The following is a 27026-nucleotide window of genomic DNA, read 5'->3' on the forward strand; positions in this document are numbered from 1 at the left end:
TGGAAGGAGGAGAAACTAGAAAAACAAGAGATAAAAAGATATGGAAAGTCTTTCTTTAGTGAAACAAGGAAGAGATTGGTTTCCAACAAGAAGGATTATGTTATCATGAGAAGAACCTATTAGAAACTTAACTGGTTGAGCTACTGGCAGTAGAAAGTATGAATGATTTGGGCTGAACAAATTAGAGCATCCACAGAAGGCAATGAGATGTTCCTGATATACATAAACCGGCCCAGAGGAAGTTTAACTCTCTTCTCAAGTCATGTGGTTTGAACCCAGGGCTGTCAGTCTATGAGAATATAAATTCACTGCTTCCCACTTCTAGGACTCCCTGGATGAAGTTCTACTATGACCTTTAACTTATAGATTTATTATTTATCTCATGAAACAGTTATGGGCTCATTGATGGAAAATTTCATGTCATGGTTACCCCAAAGCATTTGATGATGGTGCAATGATCAAAAAGATGCCAGTGATGACAATTGAACGTCCCTTTGCCTTCCCAGCCTCCTTCATATATTCTCAGGCATAGGATGACAAAGGGAAGTCCACGAGTCACATGAAGAAAGACTGTAGCCATGGGTACAGGATCAGGAGCTCCTCTGTTTGTCTGCATCCCCACCATCCAAGTATTTACCCTGTACTACTTCCCCTCTGTGCTGTTCCTGTGAATTTCTCTGCCATCTTGTAATTAACCACCATCCTCTACCCAAAGTTCTGTGAATGACTAATTCCAACTAAGCATAGAGTTTGTGTTCAAATAGTTGTTGAATGAAATAATGATGTCCAAATCCTCCAAGGTAACAGAATTTTAGGGGAGTGTCTTTTTGAATGGAATAATGCTCCTTTAAGTGGGGTGAAAAGAGCAAGAGTTTTATATTCACATCAGCTTAGGTTTGTACCCAGGAAGATAATAATCCCTATCTTGAATGTTTCTGTGAGTATTAAAAGAGATGGTATAAAGAAAAATATCTAGCATAGTTCTGGAACATACTATGACCTCAATAACTGTTCATTTCCCTCCTCTGTGTCTTATGTGATGTTTTAGGATGACAAATAATAGGGAGCAACTAATTTTTGATGCAGTTGGATGTTTTAGACAAGATAGGGATAAACAGCAATCATAGGAAAGGATATTGTTAGGAATTTTTAAAGGAAATGAATGTTTCTATGGTTAATTCTCTTGGTTGCGGTTTAAGAAGAAATTCACGTTTTTCCATTCATAATACTTACCAATTTGGTCTAATTGGCAACTACCCCAAAATGAATAAAACAAGCGGGAATCAAGAGAGAAAAACGGCAGGCATCCTGTCAAAAAATAAAATCTTTGAAAATTCTACAACCCAATGGTTGGATACACATTTTATTAAAGCAGACCGATCACCTAATTTATATATATTTATACATATGACGGCAATCCAAGTCTCACATTCTGACTTATGCAAAGCATCAAATAGCCCTTCTGTACCAGCTATATCTTGTCTCATCACTCCTTCAATTAAACGTGTCCTTAAAATCAACTCCTTTGCTGGAGGAAATATCCTTCATTATTCTCTTTCAACCCAGGACTACTGTGGTGGTGAAAGAATAAAGTGAGTTCATCATATTAAGTGCTTGCAACAATGCTTAGCACTTAATAAATTCCTCAAGAAATGTTAGCTGTTGTTATACTAATTATAATAATAATTATGAATCTTTCAATTCTGTGTCTTCCAAGACAGAATAAGAACTGGATTCCCCCTCCTTTCTTTTCGAAACATCTTTCTGATTTCCGGAGATATGTTTCCTATTCTCAGGTGATTAGCTACTTTTGACCTAAAAGAATTATTTTTTCAGAGGCTAATGTATTCAGTTGAAATCAATGCAAACGCGTCACTCAATATGAGTAATATTATTTACTGAAGAGATCTCCACATTTCCTTCTCTCATTGGCCAAGAAAATGACCTATTAGAGAGATAAATAAATAGGTATAGTCATATACATATAGATTATATCTGTTTATATCTATATATATAGTCATATATATAGATTATATCGTATATATCTATGTCATCTTTTTTTCTATGTATGTATTTACTCGTAGGTATGTATGCATATATCTATCTAGCTATCTATCTTTAAAAAAGTCATCACAGCCATTTCGTTATAGATTTCCTACCAACTTGGCTATTCTATTCCTAAGTGGGACATAAATTTAATGGTAAATCATGTCTCTGGGATTGTTAACTTAGTAAACAAGCTAGCTTTGGGCTAGATGACTCAGGCAGTATCTCATTTCCTATGTAGGCCCCAGAGGAAAATCCCATGAGCATGAGTAGCTCTGCTCTACCCTTTTTCTTCCTTCCCGAGAAACAACATTTATAGAGGGCCATAGACCCTCAAGTTAGATCTCCTGTTCCTAGTTTCCCAGGATCAAGCCAGACTTGTAGAGTAGCCTCAACTTATGGCAATTGGTGGTAGGGAAGCGGGGAGCTGGTGGGTAAGAGACATAGTAGGGTCTCACCCCACTTTTCACAGAACATCAATTGGTAATTTCTCACCCCGCATAACCTGGCAGACATGCCTTTTCATAAGAATGGATTGATTGAGGAAAGCATAAAGCAATATCCCCTGAAGCACAAAATAGGAGGTTTGTTCCTCTAGATTCTGAACAGTTTGCAAAATAACAAGCCAAGAGAAACTACTGCACATTTTCCAGAAAGTTACTAATTAGCGTGTTCCCAAGAACATAAATTCAGCTTGGGAGCACACGCCTCCCCAGGCCTCTCTACCACTGTGCCTGGCAATTAGAGTGCTTGCTAAATACTATGAGCAAAACCTCAAACAGACAACAACGGAAACCCTACTGGAAATGTAGCACAAGCATTTGTTTACGGATCCAAGCACAAAATTGGCTTAGCTGCATCTTCCCTGCAGAGTGAACAGCACACTGGTATTTTCAGTTTATTTCTTTTCTCCCTCCCAGTTACCAAACCCTAATGAACAAAAGTTAAAATGACATTTCAGTGAAGACCAACCAGATTTGTTGCATGATTAACAATGGAAATGTCTGGCTATCAGTTATCTGCTGATTGTGATCCCAAATTTCTTGATAGTGCCTTATTACTTTTTAGGACATAGTGGAGAAAATGGTCTCCAGGAAAAAAAAAGAGATAATAAAAGGATAAGGATTTTGCATCAAATGAGCCTGATGCCCCAAGGACCCTGATTTTGTTCCTCGCTCAGGTGCATGAAAAACCTTTGCTTATTTGAGTTTCCCTTGTGCTGTGTTAAACAGAATAAGAAAAATACCTCCCAAACTAAGAGAGTGACAATGCTGAGCAAAGAGCTGCAGACCAGAGGTGTGTTCTGAGTTCAGAGAAATGCTGTGCCACTTAATTCATTGTACAAGTTTAGGTAGGACGCTGACCTTTTCCAAGTGGGTTTTCCCATCTGGAAAATGAAGGCAATGCAATGAACTGATGATATATATATATATATATATATATATATATATATATATATATATATAATGTATATACATATATATGATATATATTATATATAGATACATTGATACACTTAGATCTATATATTATAGACACCTCTATATACCTACATCTATAATACATACACAATGCCCCATTTATCATTTTATTCTAAACTTTACCTTCATATCGCCTTATTAAATTAAGGAGAGTTGATGTAAGGGAAAACACAATGAAATATAACTTTTCCTTATCATTCTAATGATGCTATTTCCTAAAAAATTAACCCTAGTTCACATGTAATCCTTATTTATATTTGCAGCTGAGATTTTGCTTTTTCAGACAGGATAAACAATTTCATAAAAATAAAATAAATTTAATTAGACCACGAAATTTCCAGATGTTGAAAACTTTCACCTGCATTGCTTGCAATCATTGTCTACTTTTCACCTATCAAAATTTTCCTTAAAAATCCCTTGGTCACGTACCCCCATGAATATTCCACCCAGGTAAGTTCTCTGTCTGAATTCTTGTTGGACTTCATATCATAAAGTGCATTTAACACTTGCTGCTTTATTACACAGTATTTCACCTGCTGAGAGGCAATAGAACACAGTGGTTGAGGTGTGGATGCAGGCAGACTTCCTGGCTCTGCCACTTATTAGCAGTCCGACCTTATAAGACCATTGTTTGACCTCTATGTGCCTCAGTTTTCTTATTGGTCAGTAGGAATAACAATAATGGTACCTATTTCTAGGGTTGTTATCAGGATTAATTCAGTTAATTCTAGTAAAGTGTTTAGAATAGTACTCAGTAAGCACTAGTAATTGCTATAGCTCATTAATCTAGCAGCCCCTACAGTGCTTTGTATATTATAGGCACACAAGCAAATAATGGTAGAGTCACAGAAGTATTGTCAAGGGGAAATATAACAGAGAGAGCAATAACTATTTACTTTAAATGACAGATATTTTGAGTTCTGATTTTTGCCACATTTTGAGAAGCTGAAGAACTTCTGACATGAATTTTGGCTCCATATGAAGCATCTTAAAAGTATAGAGGAATGAGGAATGTAGTGGGAGATACTGTTTCCTCAGTGGGTATTACAGACAATTTTTAACATGAAACAGCTGTTGAATGAGCTGCTGAGTGAGCCAGTTCCATCCATCACAGGGAGTAGGACCCGGGGAGAAGGAAGCTGGACTTTGGGGTGCCCAGGAGCATAATGAAGGGAAAATGAATAACTCTAACTCTGCTTGATTATACTCATGGTAGAGATTCAAAAATAGGGAATTTTCAGTAGCCCCGTTATACTGGGATATCTGCCTATGGCGAAGGATTGGGAGTAAATTTAGGCTGTTTTACTCATTCACCAAGGAAAATAATTTTGCTTTGAGTTCAGCCATTAGCAAATGTAAGCATCAAACCTGTTATGTTGGTTTCATAATTTTTATATACATCCTTTATATAAGATTTGAGAATATTATTCTCTATGATGTGTCCTTAACCAGCCTCTCCCCTTAAGCTTTCTGACTTGACCCTTTCCTTTTGTCTTAGTAAGATAGGAGAATTGCCAGCAGACTGAGTGAGCAACAGAAAACAGGGTATGCCCAACACAGCCATACTGGCTCCTTACCCGCAAGTCAAGAATGATGTACATACCCTTGAGGGAGGGCAGTACTCTAAACTCCTACATTACATGGATAGGCTGACTACTTTCAAAGGTTTTCTTTCTTCCTCCTTCTCTCCCTTCCTTCTTCATTCCTACTTTCCTTCCATCCTTCTCTCTCTGTCTCTGTCTCTGTCTCTCTCTCTCTCTCTCTCTCTCTTTCTGTCTCTCTCTCATAAAAGCTATATTTGCTCATTGCAAAAAACAACATTGATTAATTTTTAAAAGCTGTAAGTGGAAAGTGTCAATTCTTATCTCACCTCTCTCACCTCATGTCTCACTCCCTAGAGCCTGTAACTAATAATTGTTCACTTGTGTCCTTTCAGATATTTTATAAGATGTGTGTGTGTGTGTGTGTATATATATATATATATACATACACATATATTATATATATAATATATATACTTGCATATCATTTAAAAAACCTAAATGTGATCATAAACACACAGCTGTGATATTGTACAATAGGTTTTTAATTTTAGAAAGGAAAATAATTTATCCTTGGATATCTTTCCTTATGAGCCCAAATAGAGCTATTGCATTATTTATAATAACTCAGAGTAACTTCACTGTATGTCTACATATAATTTAATTAGTCACTTATTGGTGAATCATTGAGTTATTTCCATTTTATTATTGTAAACAATATTGCAATAAATATGAATAAATTTCTAGAAATAAAATTATAGGGTCAAAGGGTACGCACATTTAGAACTTAATAGGGGTAACCAAACTATCTTCCAAATAAGGTTGCCCATATTTGCACACACCCCAGTACATATTTCCATATACTATAATTACTGACACTAGATGTTTTTAAACTTTGTGTTTTGCCAATCTGATAGGTTAAAAAGCATTTCATTGTTCTCTTAATTTTAATTTCTATAATTTTGAGTGACGCTGAATATTTGTATTTTCTTCCCTGTGATCTTTCTGTTGATATATTTTGCCTGTTTTCTTACAGGATTCTTCTTTTAGATTGTGGATGCTCCTTGCTTATTATGGAAATTAGCCTTTGTCATGGTAGCAAATCTTTCCTTAGCTTTGCCATTTGTTTATTGAATTTCTTTACAGTATTTTCTAATGCAGTTTTTAAACTTTGAATCTATTTTCTACAGACACTTAGCTTGTGGAATAAAAAAGTCACAACAGTTGAGTTTGCTATTACAAAAAGATGAAGGAAAAATATACTTGGCAAGACAGAAAAAAGGCAAAGAAACTGTTCTACATACAGAGTATCCAGAGAGGAAAGATGAGATTTATAATATTTTCAAAGTGCTTGTCTGTGGTTTAATTAAATCTGGAAGGCAACAGATCCTCCTAGGCTTTATTTACTGAGCAAGATAGAAGGGAAATCCCAACTGTCTGAAAGCTCTACCTTTTAAGTTTTATTGAATAAACATGAAAAAAATCAAAAGAAAAATTAACTGGGGTTGGATCAATAATCACATGTGTATCTTGGTCTCTAAAACCAAGCTACCTAGTTCACCATTTATTAAGAGCTCTATTAATTAATCTTAATAACAAGCAGTGTCAGGAAATACTGTCAATTACATATTTACTGGCATTCAGAAGGTTTCAAGAGCCCTTTAGCTGTTTCTTGCCAAATTACTAGTTATCATTTAGGAGTTATTAAAATGTAGGAATGTCAAATTGGATAATCGGTATAAGAAGGCTTTAAATCCCTCACAAACTCATGTGCTCATCAGGCCTTGTTAAACATTTCCTCAACAGAGTTGGAAGATGGGCTGCTTTATTCCCTAAGACAGGTCTCTTGTCCTTTTTTCCACAATAGGGCCAAAGTCCAGTGATAACTAATCCTCATCAGGATGGATTTGAGAGGCCAACTGATCTCTATTCTACTATGTATTAGCAAGATGACAGCCATGGGTAGGTGACATTTCCAGGATTTATTTTTGAAACATTAATATTAACAGTATGGTGTCATAGAAACAGAATGCATTCTATTTATTTTTAATATTTTAGGATTTAAAATGTTACCTAATGATATGTAACAAAATATGTGGCTAAAGATCCATTGTGGAATGCACATGCATTATTCATAGTACAGCATAAGCAAGGACTTTGAGGCTAAGGGGATCTGTTTGAGCTAGTTAGCTTAAAAAGTTATCGAAACCAGGATAGTCTAAAATGATCTATATAATTTTAGACAGCTTGTCTCAATCTGATTCTCAGGGGAAATTACAATTTCCAGAGCCAGTGCAAGACTCTTCAACTACATATCACTAAAAAACTCACAGGTGGGGGCGGCTGGATGGCTCAGTTGGTTAGAGCACCAGCTCTCAACCACAAGGTTGCCAGTTCAATTCCTGCCTGGGATGGTGGGCTGCGCCCCCTGCAACTAAGGTTGACAACGGCTACTGGACTTGGAGCTGAGCTGCGCCCTCCACAACTACATTGAAGGACAATGACTTGGAGCTGACGGGCCCTGGAAAAACACAATTCCCCAACATCCCCCAATTTAAAAAAAAAAAAAAAAAGGTATGTACATTGATTAGAAAAAATCCAAAAAACTCACAGGTGAAGAGTGAAAGGGCAAAATATGAAGCATATGCTACAGGAGCTATTTATGAACAAGGCTCCCCAATGAAAATACTGGAACATATAGGTATAGCTTATTCATGAATGGTAGATATATTTTATCTCACATGCCAACTCCTGCCGCTTCTTGATCATCTGGAATGCTATGCTGCAAAGGTGTGGTAAAAAACAACAACCTGCCAGTTGTACTCCAATGTCTATTCTTCCCTTCCCTCATTGTGATACAATGTATTGGCCATGTGTTTACCCAGGATAAAGACTACATTTCTGAACCCCTTTTTAGTTAGGTGGGGACATGTGACTGAACATTGGCACATAGGATGTAAGCCAAAATGGTGCGTGTGACTTTCCTATGGTGCCTTTAAAAGGAAGGCTTATGATTTTCCCTTGATCCTTTGTTCTGATTCATTCCGGCCAGAATGTAGATGTGATGGTGAGCTCCCATGGACCATGGAAATAGGGATGGGCAGAGCAAAAGAAAGAAGGAATCTGAGTCCTCAACACTGCGAGGCCACCCTGTCAGATCAGCACTCACGTTCCGAATAACATATGCATAAGGAATAAACACCTGTCTCATTTAGGTGTCCACTGTTTGAGTCAGTCTGTGTTCAAATAAATGCAAATGATTCTGAGCTATGCCAAGGCTCAGTGACAAAAGTACCATGATAGGTTTGCAATGTTGACCGTGGGCAAGGGACCCAATCGTCTCACACCAATGCTTACTGGATGGGTAGTCAACTTACTCCAAAATGGAAAATTCTCCAAAGAAACTCTCATGTAACTCATACCTTATTTCTTCCCTTTGCCATCTGCCTCCCTCTCTGTGCTACTATTGACCACTTCAGGTTGTCCCCTCTGCATTTGGTATAAATACAAAGAAATGAGACTGACTTAACAATTACAGTAAGAATAAAAATAAGTCATATATGTATTATTTATGATACATCATTCATTTATATGTAAGTGAGTACAATCCTTTCAAATTGCCTTCTGGAAAGTTATACGCTTATTTCAATGATGCTGCTGTGGCTAAACAGTTTTGAAACTTTTCTGGAACTGCAAATTCACACATTTTATATAATAATATGAGTGGGAGAAATTACTTAAATTTCTTTCATGCCAAAGCAGCAGCTCTTTATCGAGCACTTATCATGCACAACATTAACGCCAGTTTCGGTGTCAGAGAGATTGATAAATCTCGTAAGGACGTCAGTGGTACACTTTACATAACCTATGTCAAATTTCCAGGGTAAGTTGGCTTCATAATTTAACAATAGAAAAATACTAATATGCAAAAGGGATCTACTACAGTCCAGGGAAAGGAGAAACATATTCTAGAAATGGAAGGTGAATTTTAAAAGCACTGCTTCATGGTGCTTTATTTAGCAGTTATTCATTCACTGAAGATTTATATTACTGCCCTGCTCCCTTATTTCCAAAATAATTCTCAGTAATTTATAGATTAAAAATTAGAGTTCTCTTTGTGTTCAACTTCAAACGTTTTATTCTATTAGAATTTTGATTTACTAAAATATCCCTTGGGAAATTAATTCTAGTGAGTAGGCTCTCCAGGGGCCTACGGGTAAAGTAACCACATTTCTGGATCTCTGCCTGTATCCCCAAATTAGCTAATAACTGTGAACTGTAGGATTTCTCTGAGCATCAAGGCTGCTGACATGGGAGCTCCCATCGTTGAGCACGTTTCTAGAGTCACTGAGCCTGCAACATATAAAGCAGTGGTGCTAAGAGCAGGTGCTGCCGAATTGGAAATTCTGATTTACTTCATGAGTCAGTTCTGCCTGTTAAGCAGGTCAGTGTGTCTCTCCAAATGAAAAACAGCTTCTTTATCACCATTACGGCAGCAAGGTCAACTCAAGTTCATTTACAGTTTTCAAATATGCCGAGAGCTCTAACATAGACAGTGACTCTGGTCCTCACCCAGGACAGAACAGAGCAAATGAAGTGAGATATAAGGAAGAAATACCCGACAGCAAGTGACACTGGGATCTGAAGGAGATATACTAGGGTTGACATCCTGCCTGTGCCGTGGGTGGATTTAGGATACCAAAGTCTTCACAAGTCGTTAAATAATTTGAATCTCACCCTTGGCTCACTATTGCTGCTTTTTCTACATACAACTATGTCTTTAAACTAGGACAGAGTATCTTGGAAGGTTGTGGCCCTAATGAATCAGGGGTGGGTTATTGGAAAGATTTGAAAAAAAAACAAAACAAAAAGAAAACTCAAGGAAACATAGTCAGAGTAGGGTTTCTTAAGGAATGTGGTTGGCATTTGGACCAGGCAATTCTTCATGTGAAACTGCCCTGCACATGATAGAATATTAACATTCCTGCCTCCTCTTTAGCACCATTCAGGAACACCAGAAATTGTGTCAACCACTAATCTTCCCATTATTTTAAAATGTCTCCTAGTGGAGGTGGTTATCACCAAATAATGATGGTAAAGGAACAAGGGAATAAATAATGCAGTCATGAGTATTTCTTTCTGATTACAGAAATTTCACTGAAACAAAATGCTTTAAATTGGTGTGTGCCACCTCATAGATACGAGCTTTTAAAAATAAAATCTCCTGTAACCAATTGGACTCTACTAACATGACTCACTCTGTGTATTAGCATATTTATGGGGCTCATCTATTATACAAATCAGTGAAAAGGGGAAATATTTGTTCCCATAATAAAGCATACCTTCTCAGGGATGATAGTCTGTACAACTGAGAGACAATATTATTATCATTATTTTTGTTAGTTTGTGTGAATAAGCACAGTCATCTATGAATACTCATAGGTGTGTGGCTTAGGGACTGAATAATGAAACATACATGTTTTCCAGAGAACTTTAAATAGCAATATCCTCAAAAACCAAATTTAATTATGTTTTATGAATTTTGCAATCATTGCTGCTACTTGATTACTTAGAAATGCCAAGCCCATTTTAATCTTGCTTTAGAGAAAAGTACTCTTGGTGGCTTCATCAGATGAGGCCACACTCAAATGTCAATCATTACTCTGGGACAAAGAAAGAAAAGAACATCAAATTCTCTTTCGAGCATATTCTGACAGTAGCAAAAGCATTGGTTAAGAAAATCTAAACCTACCCAGATACTCCCATCAATTAATATCACAAAGTAGGTATATCTATAACGACTGCTACGAGAACATAATGCCTTAGACTGGATTTAGTCTGATGTAGATTTCACTTTATCGTAGGGAGATGAGAAAGTCAGAAAATTCCAGCTTTATAAGGGAATTTCCTATAACCAATGTTGATATTAACAGTATAATTAGACATGTAATCCAAATAAAACTTTGTATGCAGCCAAACCTAAAATAAAATTTAAACACAAAGGGGTAATCACAGCCCAAAGAGAACTAGATTTCCGTCCTCTTTCCTCAATCATCTTTTTGAATAAAATGGTAAATTACAAGAAGAAAATCTGATATTGGCCCAAATCTAAACATTTAAGATATATTCTGGGCCAATTCATATTTACTCCAAATTCCGATACTCCCAATGAGTATGCAACAATCCTTAATGACAGTCATAACGATTACTCCAACACACTTGAATCTCTAAAGAAAGATTAAATTTTCTCCATTATTCTCTATTTACTTAGGCAGGAGAAGCAACTACCGTTCAGAATATATTTTCAATAATAGAAAAAAAAAACAAAACAAAAGAGTTTTATTATTGCTGCAATGACTAAGAATGTAAATCAATTACTCTTCAACAAGTACTGTTAACAGAAGCGGGATGATATGTTACAAAATATAACGATGAGCCTTAATTTTCTCTTTGGACCCAGGGATACATGACTTCTTAACAATCTGAAGCAGTTTCTATGTGTGGTAGAATTCTGATGGGCTTTGAATGAAACGTCTGGGTCTCAGGTTGGAACCTTTGGCGGCCAGGCTACATAAACATGGGACATGGTTTCCCACTGGGGGACCACAGTGCCACAAAGTCAGGAAGGCAACCAATCTTTCTGAACTGCCACATGATAGAATCCTTTCATATGTTAACTCATTTAATCATAACACTGTGAGGAATTATTGTCCCTGGTTCACAGCTGCAGAAACAAAGTCTAAGAGAAATGCAGTAATTTGTCTAAGGTCGCAGAGCCATAACGATCTGAACTTCCAGGTCTCCCTGCCACTTTCAACTTGATCACTGGCTAGAGACAAGCACCAAGACCCTCTCTTCTCCCAAATGTTACGTTCTTTCCTCCAAACTCTTAAATGAATGGCACAATTGCTGGGGATTTTTCTTATCTTCCTTTTTGAGAATTGCTAGGCAATATTTGTTTAAATGTTTTTTAGCCGGCTAAGAGTAGAACTTGGAATGAGGAAGATGGTTGTCAAAATTTTTTGATGAATTTTAGCATGTAATAATGTAGCTCTTAATTTTTGATTTTTTGAAAAAATTGTTAAAGAATTCTTGGATCAATATTTGTCATTATGTTGTTACTGAGTTAAGGAAATACTTTTAAAATCTACCCTATGTGTGGCTAGCACAAGTTAAAAAAAATGTTTTGGTACTGAAATATTTATAGTAATGAAATATAATAAAAAATTTATAGATTTCCTTCAAAATTATTCAGAGGAGAATATATATATATACACACATATATATATATGGCAGTATTTCATATATATTTCATAAATATTTTTATATATTTACATAGATATGTTAAAATGGTAAATTTTAAATTATGTATATTTTTCCACATTATGTATACATATATGTATACATATATGTATATATGTAATATATACATATATAATACATATAGGTAGATTCAGGAGATATATGTCTGTCTATATCTATATATCTCCTGCATCTACCTATATGTATTTTATATACATATATACGCACACACACACATATATGGGCAATCTTAAGACATATATATCTATCTATATATATGTATCTTAAGATTGCATATATATATATATATATATAATATATAATAATACATATATATGTGTCTTAAGATTGCCCATAAGTTGAAGAACGTAGAGGCTAAGAATAGTTACAGGGGTTATAATATACTCTAACTTTGTATTTGTTTGAAATTTTTGAACAATAAAAATGTATACAAAAAGTATGCTTGGGATTTTTAAAGTCTCATTAGGCAACATATATGTTGCTTTCTGGAACAGTCGTTTGGTACTCAGTCTTTCAGGTAACACCTGTTTATTGAGTGGTTATTATGTTCCTACCAATGTGCTAAATTAATTCAACTTGTGTGACTATGTGAATGTCCATAAAATAATTACAAGGGATTGTTTATTATGGACCTTTGTTTATTTTAGTTCAAGCTTAGTATATATGATGTTTGGCAATACTAACTAAAAGTTCGAGTCACCTTTGATAATTCACTTAACTACCTCTCTGTAACTCAGTCTGATCTTTTAGATGAATTATTGTAAATTCTCATGAATGTTAGCCACAGCTTACTTTCATCCACAGACTCTTGGAATACACATATACAGAGTACATATAGCCTCACTCCCTTGCTTCTTTCCTCCTCTTTTGTACTTGCCAGGCAAAATCCCCAAATGTGCTCACCCCAACTCTGTGCCTATTCTATGCAAGCTGAACATGGGTGGAAAAAAACACACAGGCCTGATGATTCACACCATTTTAAATTCTTGGTCACAAATATCAAGGGGCCCAGGTTGCTGTGGGGGTAATCTTGCATTTCCCTTGTCCGTCCACTCTCCATCTCTACACTAACTGTAGTGTTTTTCTCTCCCTAATCTCTTATCCCACCTCCCTTCCACACCCTCAGGCCATGACCTCCTGTATTATTTTCTTTATTTAAAGAAGCTATCTATAGAGAACATGTGATTTTCCCAGTGGAAAATGCTCCTTCCTACCCACATCTGTGCCCATATACTCTGTCTTTCCTCCTGCTACAGAGGAAGAAACTGTCCACATTTTTCATTTGTGCACTGATTCTCATCCCTTTGCTCCTTCTCGCTCCTTCTCATTCCAATTTCCCTGACATTGGCTCTCAATTCCCTTTTCTTTAAAAACTTACTCATTGGAACCTCTCATCTCATCTCATTATTTTTTAAGAATCAACTGGTGTCTCTAAGGATGACCATGCAGCATTCCTGATGTGTCTATTCCTTACCCTGAATGCTCAATTCATTAGCAAGTCCTCTTGAGCTCTACCTTCAAAATATATCTTAGGATCAATATTGTATGATTCCACGTATATGAGGTACCTAGAATAGGCAAATTCATAAAGGCAGAAAGTAGAACAGCGGTTCCCAGGGACTGAGGGGAGGAGGAATACAGTCTTATTGCTTATTGGGGACAGAGTTTCAGTTTGGCAAGATGAAAAAGTTCTGGAAATGGATAGTGGTGATGGTTGCACAACAATGTAAATGTACTTAATGCCGCTGAACCATACACTTAAAAATGGTTAAAATAGTAAATTTTAAATTACGTATATTGTGCCACATGTTTAAAAAGATCAGTTAAGAAAACAGATATGTATATACTAGAATCCAACCACTTTTTACTACCTATGTTGCTGCCACCCTAATTCAAACTATTATCATCTCTCTCCTGCCTTATCAACGTTGCCTCCTAGAACACCTCCCTGCTTTTAATCTTGCCCCCTACCTCAGTATGATCTCTACATACAACATCAGAGTGAGTTTTTCAACTGGAAGGGAGATCTTATAACTTACCAGATCAAAGTCTGTTAAAATAAAATCCTACTGTTTATAAAGGTCTTCTTGCTCCTCAGTGAACACCTGGGGCCTTTGTCCCTGCTTTCCCTCTCCCCAGGCTGCCCTTTCCACAGCCGGCTCAGGCTCCATTCAGGTCTCTGCTTACATATCATCTCCTTACAGAGCTCATTCCTGACCACCTAATCTCTACTATCCTTTCAACACACACACGTGCACCCATGCAGACATACATATACCCTCTCCTGCTGTATTTCTTAATAGTGCTTTTTATTACCAGACATCATATATTTCCTTGTTTTCTTATTTACTTATTACCGTTTGCCCCTCTTGACTTAAGTGCAATGAATGGGCTGCCTGCTGCTTTTCTAGGCCTTCACCACGACTGGTACATCGTAGACGTGCAAGAAATATTTGCTTGCTAAAGGCATGATTGGACTTGTTTGAGGCTTTGCATGTTAAATTTGAAGCTCAGAAAATAGTAGATGGAAGAGTGTTCCAAAGCAGGCAACTGCTCACATCGGAAAAAATTCTCCTTTAAAAACAAAGCCCTTTAGTAACCAATGAAGACACGGCAGGGCAGACTGTTGACAGCAGGAATGAAGGGAGGGAGGGGAAAAATAAGATGATGGATTCCAGAGTGCTATGAAAAATGGAAGACACTGTGCTTGTAATAAGTTATTACGAACAATTGGCATCGTGATGAAGAAGGGTGTAAAGGTCCCTGAGCAGAATTCACTTACTATTCAGGAAAGGATTCTTCAGAAGATTATGTCATTTGTGTAAGAACATAGGCTTGTTGAAAGGATACTGTGGCGTGCAGGTTGCCCTGAGTGATGAGGAGGAATGGTACTTTAATGAAGAAAATGCTCAGTGTATTCAGATATCCCCGGGGATCATCTGAAGTGAGTAGGTGGTGAACAGTAATTGTGTGGTATCGTGGGGCAGTCTATTATGGCAGGGTGGCTCATTTTCAGGAGACTGAATTGGGGGCTCCTGAAATTGAGTTCCACTGGTGTGTTTTAGATTGCCTCAACTTTTGAAGAAGGAAAAGCAAAAGCACATGGGGTTTTTAGAATGGGTACATGGAATAAAATTTTATTTTTCATAGCAAGAACCATATTCCGGCTAATTACGATACAAAGGGGGGAAAAACGTAGTATCCAGATGAAAAAGGAGAATTGCTGTTCTAAAATACCAACTGAAGATGGCACGAAAGGTTTGTATTCTTCATTCTGCTGTTTTCTGTTATAACCAGGTCAACTCTTTCCCTTCTTTCTCAGTCCTGTTCTGGAAACTTCTGGGCTCTCACGGACTTGGCCGCTAACTGAACGCAGATCTCAAGGCAAACGCTGTTTGCATGGCTGCTTCTTAGTTATGATCTGAGGACCTTGCTGATCTCTTCCTGCTTGCTGGGGTGAATGCCGTAATACCAGCAGTAGACCTAATGACTCATGGGTCTCTCACTTGGAGGGTGACCTACCATCTCAGTTTGCCTGGGACTCAGAGGGCCTGGAGACATGGGACTTTTCGATGTTAAATCTGAGAAGGTCCCAGGCACACTGGGACGAGTTGGTCATCTCACTATAAAGTTCAGGGATAAAACTAGGGCAGGAGGTAACTCAAGGCTTCATTCACCACAGATCATAGGCAAATTCCTGACCCAAGCCTTTTAACTTTCTGTGACCCCAGAGATCTCTGTTGGGCATTTTTCATCCCCCTCTCTTCCCTTTTAATTATAGTCACTGAATGAGAGCTTGTGGGTTTCTATTTAGCCTCAAATGCAGTCCCCAAAGTAAGGAGGAAAATTGTGTGTATAAATTGTGATAATTACAATGACCATATGCACCCTTTCCGCCTCAACCTTGCTCCTGCTACTATCACTGAACCCACTCTGAGGGCCCAGCCCCTCCCCCAGACTCCAGGCCTACTCCTGTTTGTGGACTTGGAGCATTTCAGGAGTCTCAAGCCAGCTTTTCTAACCTCATGCCTCAGCTTGGTACCTGGATCTGTGCTTCTCCCCTACTTTGTACCCTAGACCCTTGACGGGATCCCTACTTGTCAATGTACCTGTGTGCTGCTATCTACCTTGATGACCTAGCAAGGGTGCAAGGCCTCCACAAATGGCATGCGCTGTGTGTATGGGATCCTGGCTCCTCCAGCATCCCTGAGGTCCTGACCCACTCTTCAACTCCACATTGCTGAGGCCAGGTGACTGTCCATGAGCCTCCCCGGACCTCCCCAGCAGGGCCATCCACACAAATAGCACCTCATGAGCTTTGGAGAAAGGGACCCCTCCGGGCACGTAAATTACAAAAGGGGGCCCCTTCTGGGACGGCCAGTTAGAACAAATCAACCTTTCCTCAGGCAGCTTATAAGGCACAGGGCTTGCCTAAGAGAGCCCTGGTTCAGTTTTAACTCCACTGGCACCCCCTCAGCTGGGTGTGTAACTTACATAGCCACACCTAGCTCTCCTCCTAACACTGACTGTCTCAGCTGCCACCAGGGCCTGGCATAGTGACACGCTTTGCTTATTTGGACAGGACTTGTCTCTGAACTTGACCTGCATTTGCTCCTTGTCCACACTTCTCCCATCTCCTTCAGCTTTCAGATCACTCTTACTTAGGATCTCATTTGTAACCTGATGGTGTAAAGAAAGTAATGCTACAGCTTATAAAAAACTAAGAAGGTAACACTAATTGCATAACATTTACACATTCTATCAAATAGTATAATCAAATTCAATTTTAATATAACAAAACCTACAACCCATTGGTTACAGTGCTTTGTTACATTCAATTACTACTGATCTCTGCATAGATTCTCTACTCTTTTCTAGTCTTTTTTCCCCAAATATGTTTACCTCAGGATAATACTGTGTTTTCTCTTTCCAAAGACAGTTGAAGACTCTTAGAAGCGAGTTTCCTAATACAATTTTGACTTTAAGCCTATACCACAATTTATCATTCCAGACTTTGCTGTGAAAAAGATGAAGGCATGAAACTTGACTGCCTACACAGCAGTAGTTCCTGAAAAGTTAAACCAGAAAAGAGAGGATAGAAAAAGAAGTTGCGGTCTAATAAGTCAAATATGCCAATTCTCGGAGGAACGTAGCTATAGCAAGGAAATCCCACTTGGGATAGGCGCAGAGAAAAGACTAGAGGAGAGGAAAGCCATTTGGACAAATTGAGTCACATGACACTGAACTTCTGAAAACTTATCTAGCCAAAGAGAATTCTTTCTTATTTAGAATTGTAGGCTTTGGAAGTTCCATCAGTTAAATACAAGTTCCCCCGATGGGACATACAATTACCACAAAGTCTGAGCCTGCCATGAAGGCTTGCATGTTACTTTGTGAAAATAAATTGCATTTTATTTTGTGAGGAGGGGACAGTAGATTATTTTCATAGCTCTAGGGTATTTCAGGCACTTAGTGATCTGGGGAGCATCGCTGTTTTTACAATGTTACCTTTCACAGTTAAAACAAATATGTACACAACAAATGGCACAGAACACGTAAAAAGTTAAGAGAATTTTAGTGTAAGCATCGGGTATATATTATGTGGTCCAAATATGTCTAAATACATACATATCAAGAGACAATGAATGAATACATACATAAAATTAAAAACAGATTAAAGTTTTATCAAGATGGTTACGCATGATGCTTTAGTTTAGACAATGTCAGTTCCCTTGAAAGGCCTTCACATGGTCATCTGTGCTCAGATCAAAGCCTGATTTTATTTCTTTTGTTTCTCCAGCTACCAAAAATACCTTAGTAAATAGAAACAACTTCTCTAGTGTGCTTTTCCTCCTGAGAGTATTGTGTAAATGATGTAGAAAAAGTTTGGAGAGAAAAGCTTATTTGTATTCAGAAACCCCAGATGGGGTTGAATTTTTCAGGCATGATAAATGAGATGGAGTCCATCAATTAATTGTGTGATCACTTCTTACGCCTCCAGTCGTCCTCTAGACAACTTTCTCTAAGTCTAACCACTGGCCCAGTAGCCATAAGGATCGGTGTTTGAAACTTGCTCAAGTTTTTATAATATTATTATCTGGTGTACTTAAAGTTATTTACTTTCAACACACTTCCTAGGAGGCGTGACAGTGGGAAAAGTAGCTTACTTACTTGTGTTTATCTTCTGGAGTGAAATATGCTTTTCCAACTGTCTTCTGAGCTTCACCTCTGCTCCATATTTTCCAGTGGTCCCGTTGTCAGCCAGAATGAAGTGGGAATGCATGCTATTGAGGACAGTGAGCTTGCTCATGGGATTGGACATGGTCTGATATGGCCGGACAACCTGCAGGAGTTCAACAGGAAGAGGCAGAAGTCAGACAAAAGAAAGCAAAATATAAAAAGGAGAACCAGACAGAGAGGACAGAGAGAGAGAGAGAAGGAAAATCAATTATTTGGTACAGTGACTGTATAGTTTACTTCCTCTTCCTAATACTGCTTTGCATAGAAGCAAAATTTATGGTAAATGTTCTATTCAAAGCAAGATTATGCTTAAAGGATTATATATCTGTTAATTTATTTATTTACTGAATTCATACAGAAACTAGAGTTTGTGTGTTCATTGTACACAAAAAAACTGCTATGTGAATGATAGATTCACTTGGAAGTTGATCTTTTATTTGTTGATTGACTAGAAATAATTTCTAAATTTAGTTATTTGTTTCTTTCTTTCTCTTCTCCGTCATGTCCATACTCTAATAGGCACAGCAGAATGATCATTCTGGAGAATGGTGGGGGCTGGGGGGTGATCTTTTTTGTCAAGCCCATTCAGTAATCTGAAATCCTGTTATTTTAAATCAACACTGTTCTCATGAGACACCTTACTTAAGTCGAAATATTCGATGTAAAGTAAGAGTCTCATGAGACAAACACGAATCAGGCTCAAAATGACCGCCAGTATCTTATTTTTGCTGTTGTTATTGTTATTTTAATTTCATGGTGAATTACACTACCTAAAACAGTATAAGTGCAGTTTTCAGATTTTTGACATAAAGAGAAAAGCAAACCCTATTATGAGCAAGCTGCTTTATACACATTATCTATATTCCTTGCAACAATCCTGCAAGGTAGATGCTGTTATGTTTAGGTCATGGATGAAGAAACTGGGAAAGTAGGTTTTGTATGAGTTCACTTCACACAGAACCAGAATCCACACCGAGGATGGACTGATTCCAAAAATTGTGCTTATTCGCCATTCCCATACGACCAATTTAGACACGATGGAAACAAGAAGGTGTGTTGGAAATCTGCTCCTAAAATATTTAGGTAGAAACTTCACTCAAGACTATGCAAAGGAACATTCATTATCGCACAGTCCCAGTACAGTTATCCCTGCACTGAATCACCGAAATTGACAGCACAGAAATAAATTCTTTCTGTGCCTATGTGCAGTGTGTGGTATGAAGTTACTCTGAAGGTTAGATGCCCCTGTTCATTTTCAGTACGTAATAACTCACCATGAAAAGCTATAGAAAGATCATGTAGTTTGTTAGAGGAATTACAAAGGATTTAGTAAGGACAATCTTCAATAAAAATCTCATGAAAGTCATTTTTTAGACCTTGATGCTGATTTCGAAACCCTGCATCTCTATGTGTCTGGCAAACAGAATCTCAATACATACTGAATGAATAAATACGACAACTCAAGACAGACATGCTTTTGTTCAAAATTGGGAAAAAAACAACAACAACAAAAAAGACAATCTTTTTCTGAATAGTTTGAGAATTGATCTAATCTACATTTAAAATGTATAATTCTGAAACTTTGAAATGTCCTTTATTCTTTTAATATATGTGTTATTTGTTAATGTAGCATTAATATAACATTAATTCATAGCTTCATTTGACTTGGCTCTGATTGATAAAGGAAGCCCATAACTTTTTGATTATTGTTTCCAGTAATCTCATGGAGCGGTTTTCAATTACTCCTTTGTCTAGTTTAATGAATGAGAGTCCCCAAAACACAGAGACAGTGGTTGGCTAACTCCATCCCGAGTTCTTTATCAGTGGAAGAGTAGGTTGCTTGTGGTTGAAATTCCCATTTTGTTGTTACTCATTTTTTATCATAAAACATTCATTCTACAGCAGGGTGGAAGTTAATAAATATTAATGCTTTGTTGAAAGAGGCTTAGCAGAAAGACTTTCTCCTATTCTTAAAGTGCCTCTGCATTGTGGTTTTGGACAAAAGAAAATGCTTTAGTTACTGTTCTCTTTTTTAACAGTAGGCTCCTTGCCAAGAAGAAGGAAGACCCAAAACAGTTCCACAAGCAGCAGGTGACAATGGATTTTTCTAGAGGTTAATCTCTGTGTGACAATGAATGCAGACATTTGTTCTAGCTGAGACATGAGCATGTTTTCTAATTCCTGGGAACCCAGTAAAAGAGCATTAGTGAAAGTGACATTTTCAAATGAAGAAAGGCGTGGAAATGACTCTGGGCCAAGCTGACGTACATAACCCAATCTGAGAATAAAATAATATAATTCAATCATCAAACTATATTCTATATATCTGTTTCCTCCACCACAGGATTCTAAGGACATCGCTTTCTTTTCTTGTGAAACATGGCATATCATCTTTGGGAACACCTTACATTTGAATCAGTCATGATAAGAAGGTCAAATTTACTGTATCATTCATAAATTTTAATTCCCCCTTCTTACTGCTCTCCATTTCTTTTGATTTTGTGTGAGGGTAAATTAAAAGTGGTCATGTTTTGGCAGAAATTTTGTCTGCTGAATAATAAGGGATATAAATCTGAAAATAATTAATATGTCCTCATTTATTTTCTAATCATCATTGGATGAAGATGTGCTGAATCTTGGAACAATTCTTAACATATGAACCACGGAAATCTGTTTCAATCCCAGTTCCGCCAATGGCTGTGTGAATCTCATATTTTTAATCTTTAGAAGGGAAATATAAAATCACTTACCTCAGATGAGATTATATGTGCAAAGTACCTGGCACCATGCCTGACTCCTAGAGGCAATCGATAAATTTGAATTCCTTCTCAAGCTCTCTTTTATTTTACCAACTCTAAACTGATTTTCTAATTGCAAACTAGTGACCAACATGAAACGATAGGAGACAAATCACTGATTTTTGTTTTACAAGGGATTTAAATTAAGTAATGTAAGTATGAAAAAAAAAGAAGAAAATTAGTAATCAGTTGGCAAAATATGCAAAGTGCTTTTTCTTTACTGTGTTCTCGCAAGCCATTTCAGAGGGTGATGCTCTAGAACTATTTGTTGATTAACTACAAAGTAGGAAATAACTTCCCAAATACTTCAGAGGAATGCAATTTGGTCTAACTTGCCTATAAAATCCACTTGGTATTCTTCATTACAAACATACTAGCAATTTATTTTTGTTTGAGTTACAATTTGCATATCTACAAAAGATTTACTGATCTTCCTCTTATATTTTTCAAATAAAAAAATAACACCTTTGTAGCACATGAATACAAATTAATTTTTCCTCTGACAAAATTTTGGAGATAATGCACCCACTTTCACTATTGAGTTCATAAAACGAGGACTTTTTCAAAGTGTGTGTGTGTGTGTGTGTGTGTGCGCGCGCGCGCACAAGCATGCACAGTAAGAGCAACTGGGACACGTTCGTGACTTGCAGGTATGTTAGATTTCTCTACCATGTCTCTCAGCCAGTGTTTCCTAACAGAGTCAAGCCCTAATGATCTACAGAATCCACTGGATTTAATGGATCATCTTCTCTCCTAAGAATAAAGGATGACCCAGGTTATGTACCATTCTTGAGAGAATTGAGAAGAGAGTCATTCAGATAACTTTTTCGTGCTTTGTAGTTCAGATGAGGAACCTGGATTGAGAAAGGCTGGTGGCATCTGAAAGGCCTACATATCAAGTGATCTTTTGTGATTTGTAAATATAGCAGTATCTAGACCCAGTAGGGAAATTTGCTTAGAAATGGATTTTAGACAAGTAATACTTCTTGGGTATCATGGGGCAGAATACCACTGACATTTTGCTTCTCTTTCTTGTACCTCAAGGGTAAATGAGGACTTCTTCATTCATTAACCCATTATACACCACGTTGAACTAGCTATTTGGTAAAATTCTGGTTCCAAGGCATTTGTATACCTTGACTCTGAAACAAGGAGGCAACAAAGTGGGAGCTGTTTAAGGGGCCAACAGAGATGAAGGTCCTTTATATCTTTATATAAGGCATTTGTAGGATCATTATCATTGCCAGGAAAGGACTGATCCAGAGAGACACTGTGGAAAAACTGAACGTGTTTCATAGGCTGGGGCCAGAGTGCTGCATTTCTTTTCCCTGGATGGGTTCACCTGGATCATTTGGGAGCTGATATTAAACACCCCCTTGAGTTTTCCTAGCAAACATCATGGACGTTCTGGTCTCACCAAGGAATACAGAGCAGGGAATCAGGAGATGGGGGTTCTACTTCTAGGTCTTCTATTTAGTTCTAATTTGTGGTCTTGAACACGTCTGAATTCATTCATTCCTTTGTTTACTCACTCATTAAGAATGTCTTGGGGAAATGAATGTGATAAATGCTATAGCGCTGGCTTGAGGAGACATATACTCTCACGTCTAGGTAATGTCTCACAATAAATGTTCAAAACATATTTATTGAAAGAAACTTTTTGGATGATAGCTGTCTCATCTATAAAGTAGAGGATTAGACTGTAGTTTCCGAAGACTTTCTACTTCTAAAATTGAATCTGGACAGCCTGTGTTAAAGAGTACATTTGCTTTTTCCAAGTTAATGCAGAACGAGGACTGTCCATGTATGTTGGCTACAAAGAAAAGTAGTTCTCTCATGTCCTGGGGTCTCTTCCATTTTGTGGTGCTTTCAACAATGCAAGAACAGTTTGGTCATCTGTGGCACCTTTCCTGAATGGAACTGAATTGAGCTAAATCAGGTTTCTGAATTATCAATTACAGGCCTTCTGCAATCCCAGACCTTATTAACTACCGGGGGTGCCAAAAAAATGTATACAAATGACTTGTACGCATCTCTTCTTATTGTTATATATTGAATATTACAATTTTAATAGTTTTTTCCTTTCTTAATATATGTACATATATATGTATATATATATACATATATATATACATATATATATGTATATATATATATACACACACACACACACACACATACATATCTCTTTCGGCACCCTCTGTAGTAAGGTGTGTATTAGTGTGCCCCAGGCAAGTAGCAGGGCAGGGGATGTGTCTCCACAGAGTCATTCTTTCCCTCCCAATAGCACTATGATTTTAATTTAGGCATGAAGAAAATTAGCATTCATTGACCACTGACTGCATGCCAGGCACTGAGATCACACTTTTCCATGCACTGATCCATTTCACGCTTAGTTTCTAGGTAAAACTATAGAGGCTTAGAGATGTGAAGTGTCTTGGCTAAATTTGCTCCACTAACATTCTTCCCTCTCAACCCCATGTAGATCTTAACTTCCTTTACAAGTCAAAAGACATTTAGAGGGAAGACAGAGGACCCAGACTGATTATAAAATTTATAAAGGTATGATTTTGCTGCTGGACATTTTTGCCAGTGGCGTAGCGAAGCATTAAAGTCTTTCTGACCATTTATCAGGTTATTTCCAGATGAGTCCTCTAGAACTGTATAGTATACAGAGGTCAGGAAAGGCACCGGCAGGCAGCAGAATGGGGTGTATGCTTTGGGAGAGAGAAATAAAGGAGTGGTGAGGTTCTCTTCGGATCAGGTTTGTGTTTCTGGGAGAGAAGAGAGGCTACCGCTGGGAAGTAGGAAGCAACCTCTTTGTTCGAGGTAAAGAAACGTGGGGACTGAGGGAATGAAAAGGGAAAAAAAAAGAAAGAAAGAAAGGCACTGTGTCCTTATAATCACAGAGAGGCCTGTGCTAGCAGGGACACTGGCTTGTTATTTCCTATTCAGGCAGCTCAGCTGTAAGTCTAGGTAGAGAGCAGGGTCATATTGAATCCCAGATGCTGCCTCTCAGCGTAGCAACCCAAACAAGAAAGCAGCAAACCCAGGGATCCATCTCCAAAGAGGGCTTACATATCTCACTTATGTGACTCCCACCAAAATCCACAGGATGAACAATTACATCTTTCTGCAGCACTTTGAAAAAGTGCCCTTCAAATTGTGGGCTGCAGAGGTGACCCATCCTCATCTCCGGCTTTCCGCTGGAGTAAGTTCAACCCCCTGTCCTGACTGAGGGGAACTATGTACCATTCAGGTACAGGGCTCACTGGCAGTGGGAAAAGGTCCTCAAGTTCTAAACAGGGTTACATGCTTTAGACATCACCATGTGTCAGTGGGGTGATTTGAAAATATGTTCAAATTCTTTGAAAAGCTTCCCTTAGTCTGGGCTGGATTTAGTGACTCACTTCTAAGAAACCGCATAAACTAGAAGTCATGATATATGACTTCTAAAACTAGGTCATAACAGAAGTCCTCTTAGGTCTCTCTTGGGTCACTTACTCTGGGGGAAGTCAGCTGCCATGTTCATAAAGCAGCCTTTTGGAGAGGTTCACATGGCGAGGAACTCCTAACCAACAGCCATGTGACTGAGTCATCTTAAAAGTGGGCATAGTTCTAATCAGCCTTTCCGATGAGGCAGCATCAACTGACATCTTGACTATGACCTTAAGAGAGACCCAAGCCACAATCACCCAGATAAGCCACCATAAATTCCTGACCCACCGAAACTGTGAGACAATAAATGGTATTTTTAAGCCATTAAGTTTTGAAGTAATTTGTTACACAGTGATAGATAACTAATATAGTAGTGTATTATTATCTTCTTTGAGGCTTCAAAATATATCCTCTCCCTTCTATTCTGGATTGGCTGAGGAAGCATAATTTCAGGATCTCTAGTTCCCCCTGCCACCCCCCACCCCACGGCCTCCCATCCTCTGTGCCGCCTGGCATTCCTTCCCTGGGTTCTAAACAGTTCTGGTTTCTGTTCTCCACTGGGGCTGTGACTACTGTCCTCCATATGCAGATTTTATGCTCAGGCATAAAATGTTGGAAGAGCCTCAGGATCCAGGTGTAGGCTCTCCTTTTCCTTACCCTACACACTCTCCCTTGGTGATCCCATCCACCATGGCTTTGTCATCCATAAGCAGGTGCCTTTTGAATCTAAGTGTGTAGCCAGATCTTGGTCCTGAGCTTCTGCCTTATAGACTCACTGATCACCTGGACATTTTTACATAGATATCTCAAAGGAACTTTGAAATCAATATGTCCAAACTGACTTTGTATCCCTGTGGCAACCTTGTGGTTACCAATGTTGCTTTCTAATCCCCTTCCCTTCTCCCTTATCCCAACCCCCTCCCATCTAGCAACTCTCAGTTTTTCCTCTATATCTCTGAGGGGTATAAATGATAAATGTCTAAGTATTACATTGTTTTGTATACCTAAAACTAATAAAAAAATCAATATGTCCATATCCAAACAAGAGTCTCTTTACCAAAACTGCATTCCCTATGTAAGTGAATGTAGCCTAGAACTTGGGTATGGTCCAGGTTCAGCTAGCATTGGGTCCTGTATAACTACAACAGACTGAGGTGGGTGACCTTGACTCTGAACTTTTCCTCTTACATCTCCTGGATACATTTTATCTAACCTAATCATGGAAATCCAATAATCTCCATACAAGGACCACTTCTGGTAAGTTTTCTTAGCTTACAATATGAAGTCATATTTGGCTTGTCTTAGAAATAAATGATATATGTACTTAGCTAATAACTATACCAGAATTATCATTTGTGTTATTAAACTTGATTTTTCTTGGCTTGTGATATAAAGATGACATCAAAAGAACACTTTCCATTTTAATATAAGAACTCTTAAAGATTACAAAATTCTGAGAATAAATCTATAATTTAAGAAAAGTAGAATATAGCCTTGAATGTCAAGATAATTTGATAATCACATAAGATGATATGTTGGAAATCTACCCAAATACAATTTTCATCCTCAAGTTAAAATGAAAAGTGCTTTTTCTTGTGCTCATATCTGGATTTTTAATTTGACATGTGTGTTGTTAACCTAGATTCGGGAAAAAAGAAATTATAAAAGCTTCAGAAATTGTTCAATTACCTGAAACAATTCTGGTAAGATTGTTGTCTAAAGGAATCTAAATATAAAATGAGTCACATAAAAATTTAAATTCACTGGAAGTTCTTTTTTGACTTTACACTGGTGACACTTTCATAATCATTTATCCAGGATGAGATTCTCTAGGGACAAAGAAAATGACTCTGGTCATTCTCATTGAGTCTATTTTTGAGTTCAATTTATAGGCATAAAATATTTGCCAATATCTCAACTAACAATAGAATATAATACCATTAAATATTTTCTATCTTACTTGGCATACTACTAGTTAATAGTATGGGCTTCAGAGACAGTGAATAAGTATTAATTCTAATACTTATTTAGTTGTCTTACTATAAAAAGGGACAATACATACCTCATAAGGCTAATATATGTCGTCACAGAAAGCATTCTCAAATAAGAGCTCACTAAATTATAATTACTATTATTATGATTATGCTCACAGAAATTTT

General features: G+C 37.5%; 1 protein-coding gene across 12 annotated transcripts in view; it reads right to left on the reverse strand.

Moving 5' to 3' along the window:
• TRPM3 (transient receptor potential cation channel subfamily M member 3) overlaps nt 1-27026 on the reverse strand; it is an 821435-nt gene that overhangs the window by 202037 nt on the left and 592372 nt on the right. For 8 of the 12 annotated variants that reach the window (XR_013994426.1, XM_081066266.1, XM_081066264.1 and 5 more), the window contains exons 6-7: nt 18563-18734; nt 1234-1308 (exon numbers count right to left, since the gene is read on the reverse strand). Coding sequence is in view for 11 of the 12 variants with exons in the window: in XM_081066266.1 (XP_080922392.1) it covers nt 1234-1308; nt 18563-18734 (247 nt within the window). In the remaining variant the exon portion in view is untranslated. The remainder of the gene's footprint in view (nt 1-1233; nt 1309-18562; nt 18735-27026) is intronic. The other 4 variants (XM_081066273.1, XM_081066271.1, XM_081066274.1 and 1 more) reach the window with 1 other exon arrangement.

This window comes from Rhinolophus hipposideros (assembly GCF_964194185.1).
Source record: "Rhinolophus hipposideros genome assembly, chromosome: 11".
Taxonomy (NCBI): domain Eukaryota; kingdom Metazoa; phylum Chordata; class Mammalia; order Chiroptera; family Rhinolophidae; genus Rhinolophus; species Rhinolophus hipposideros.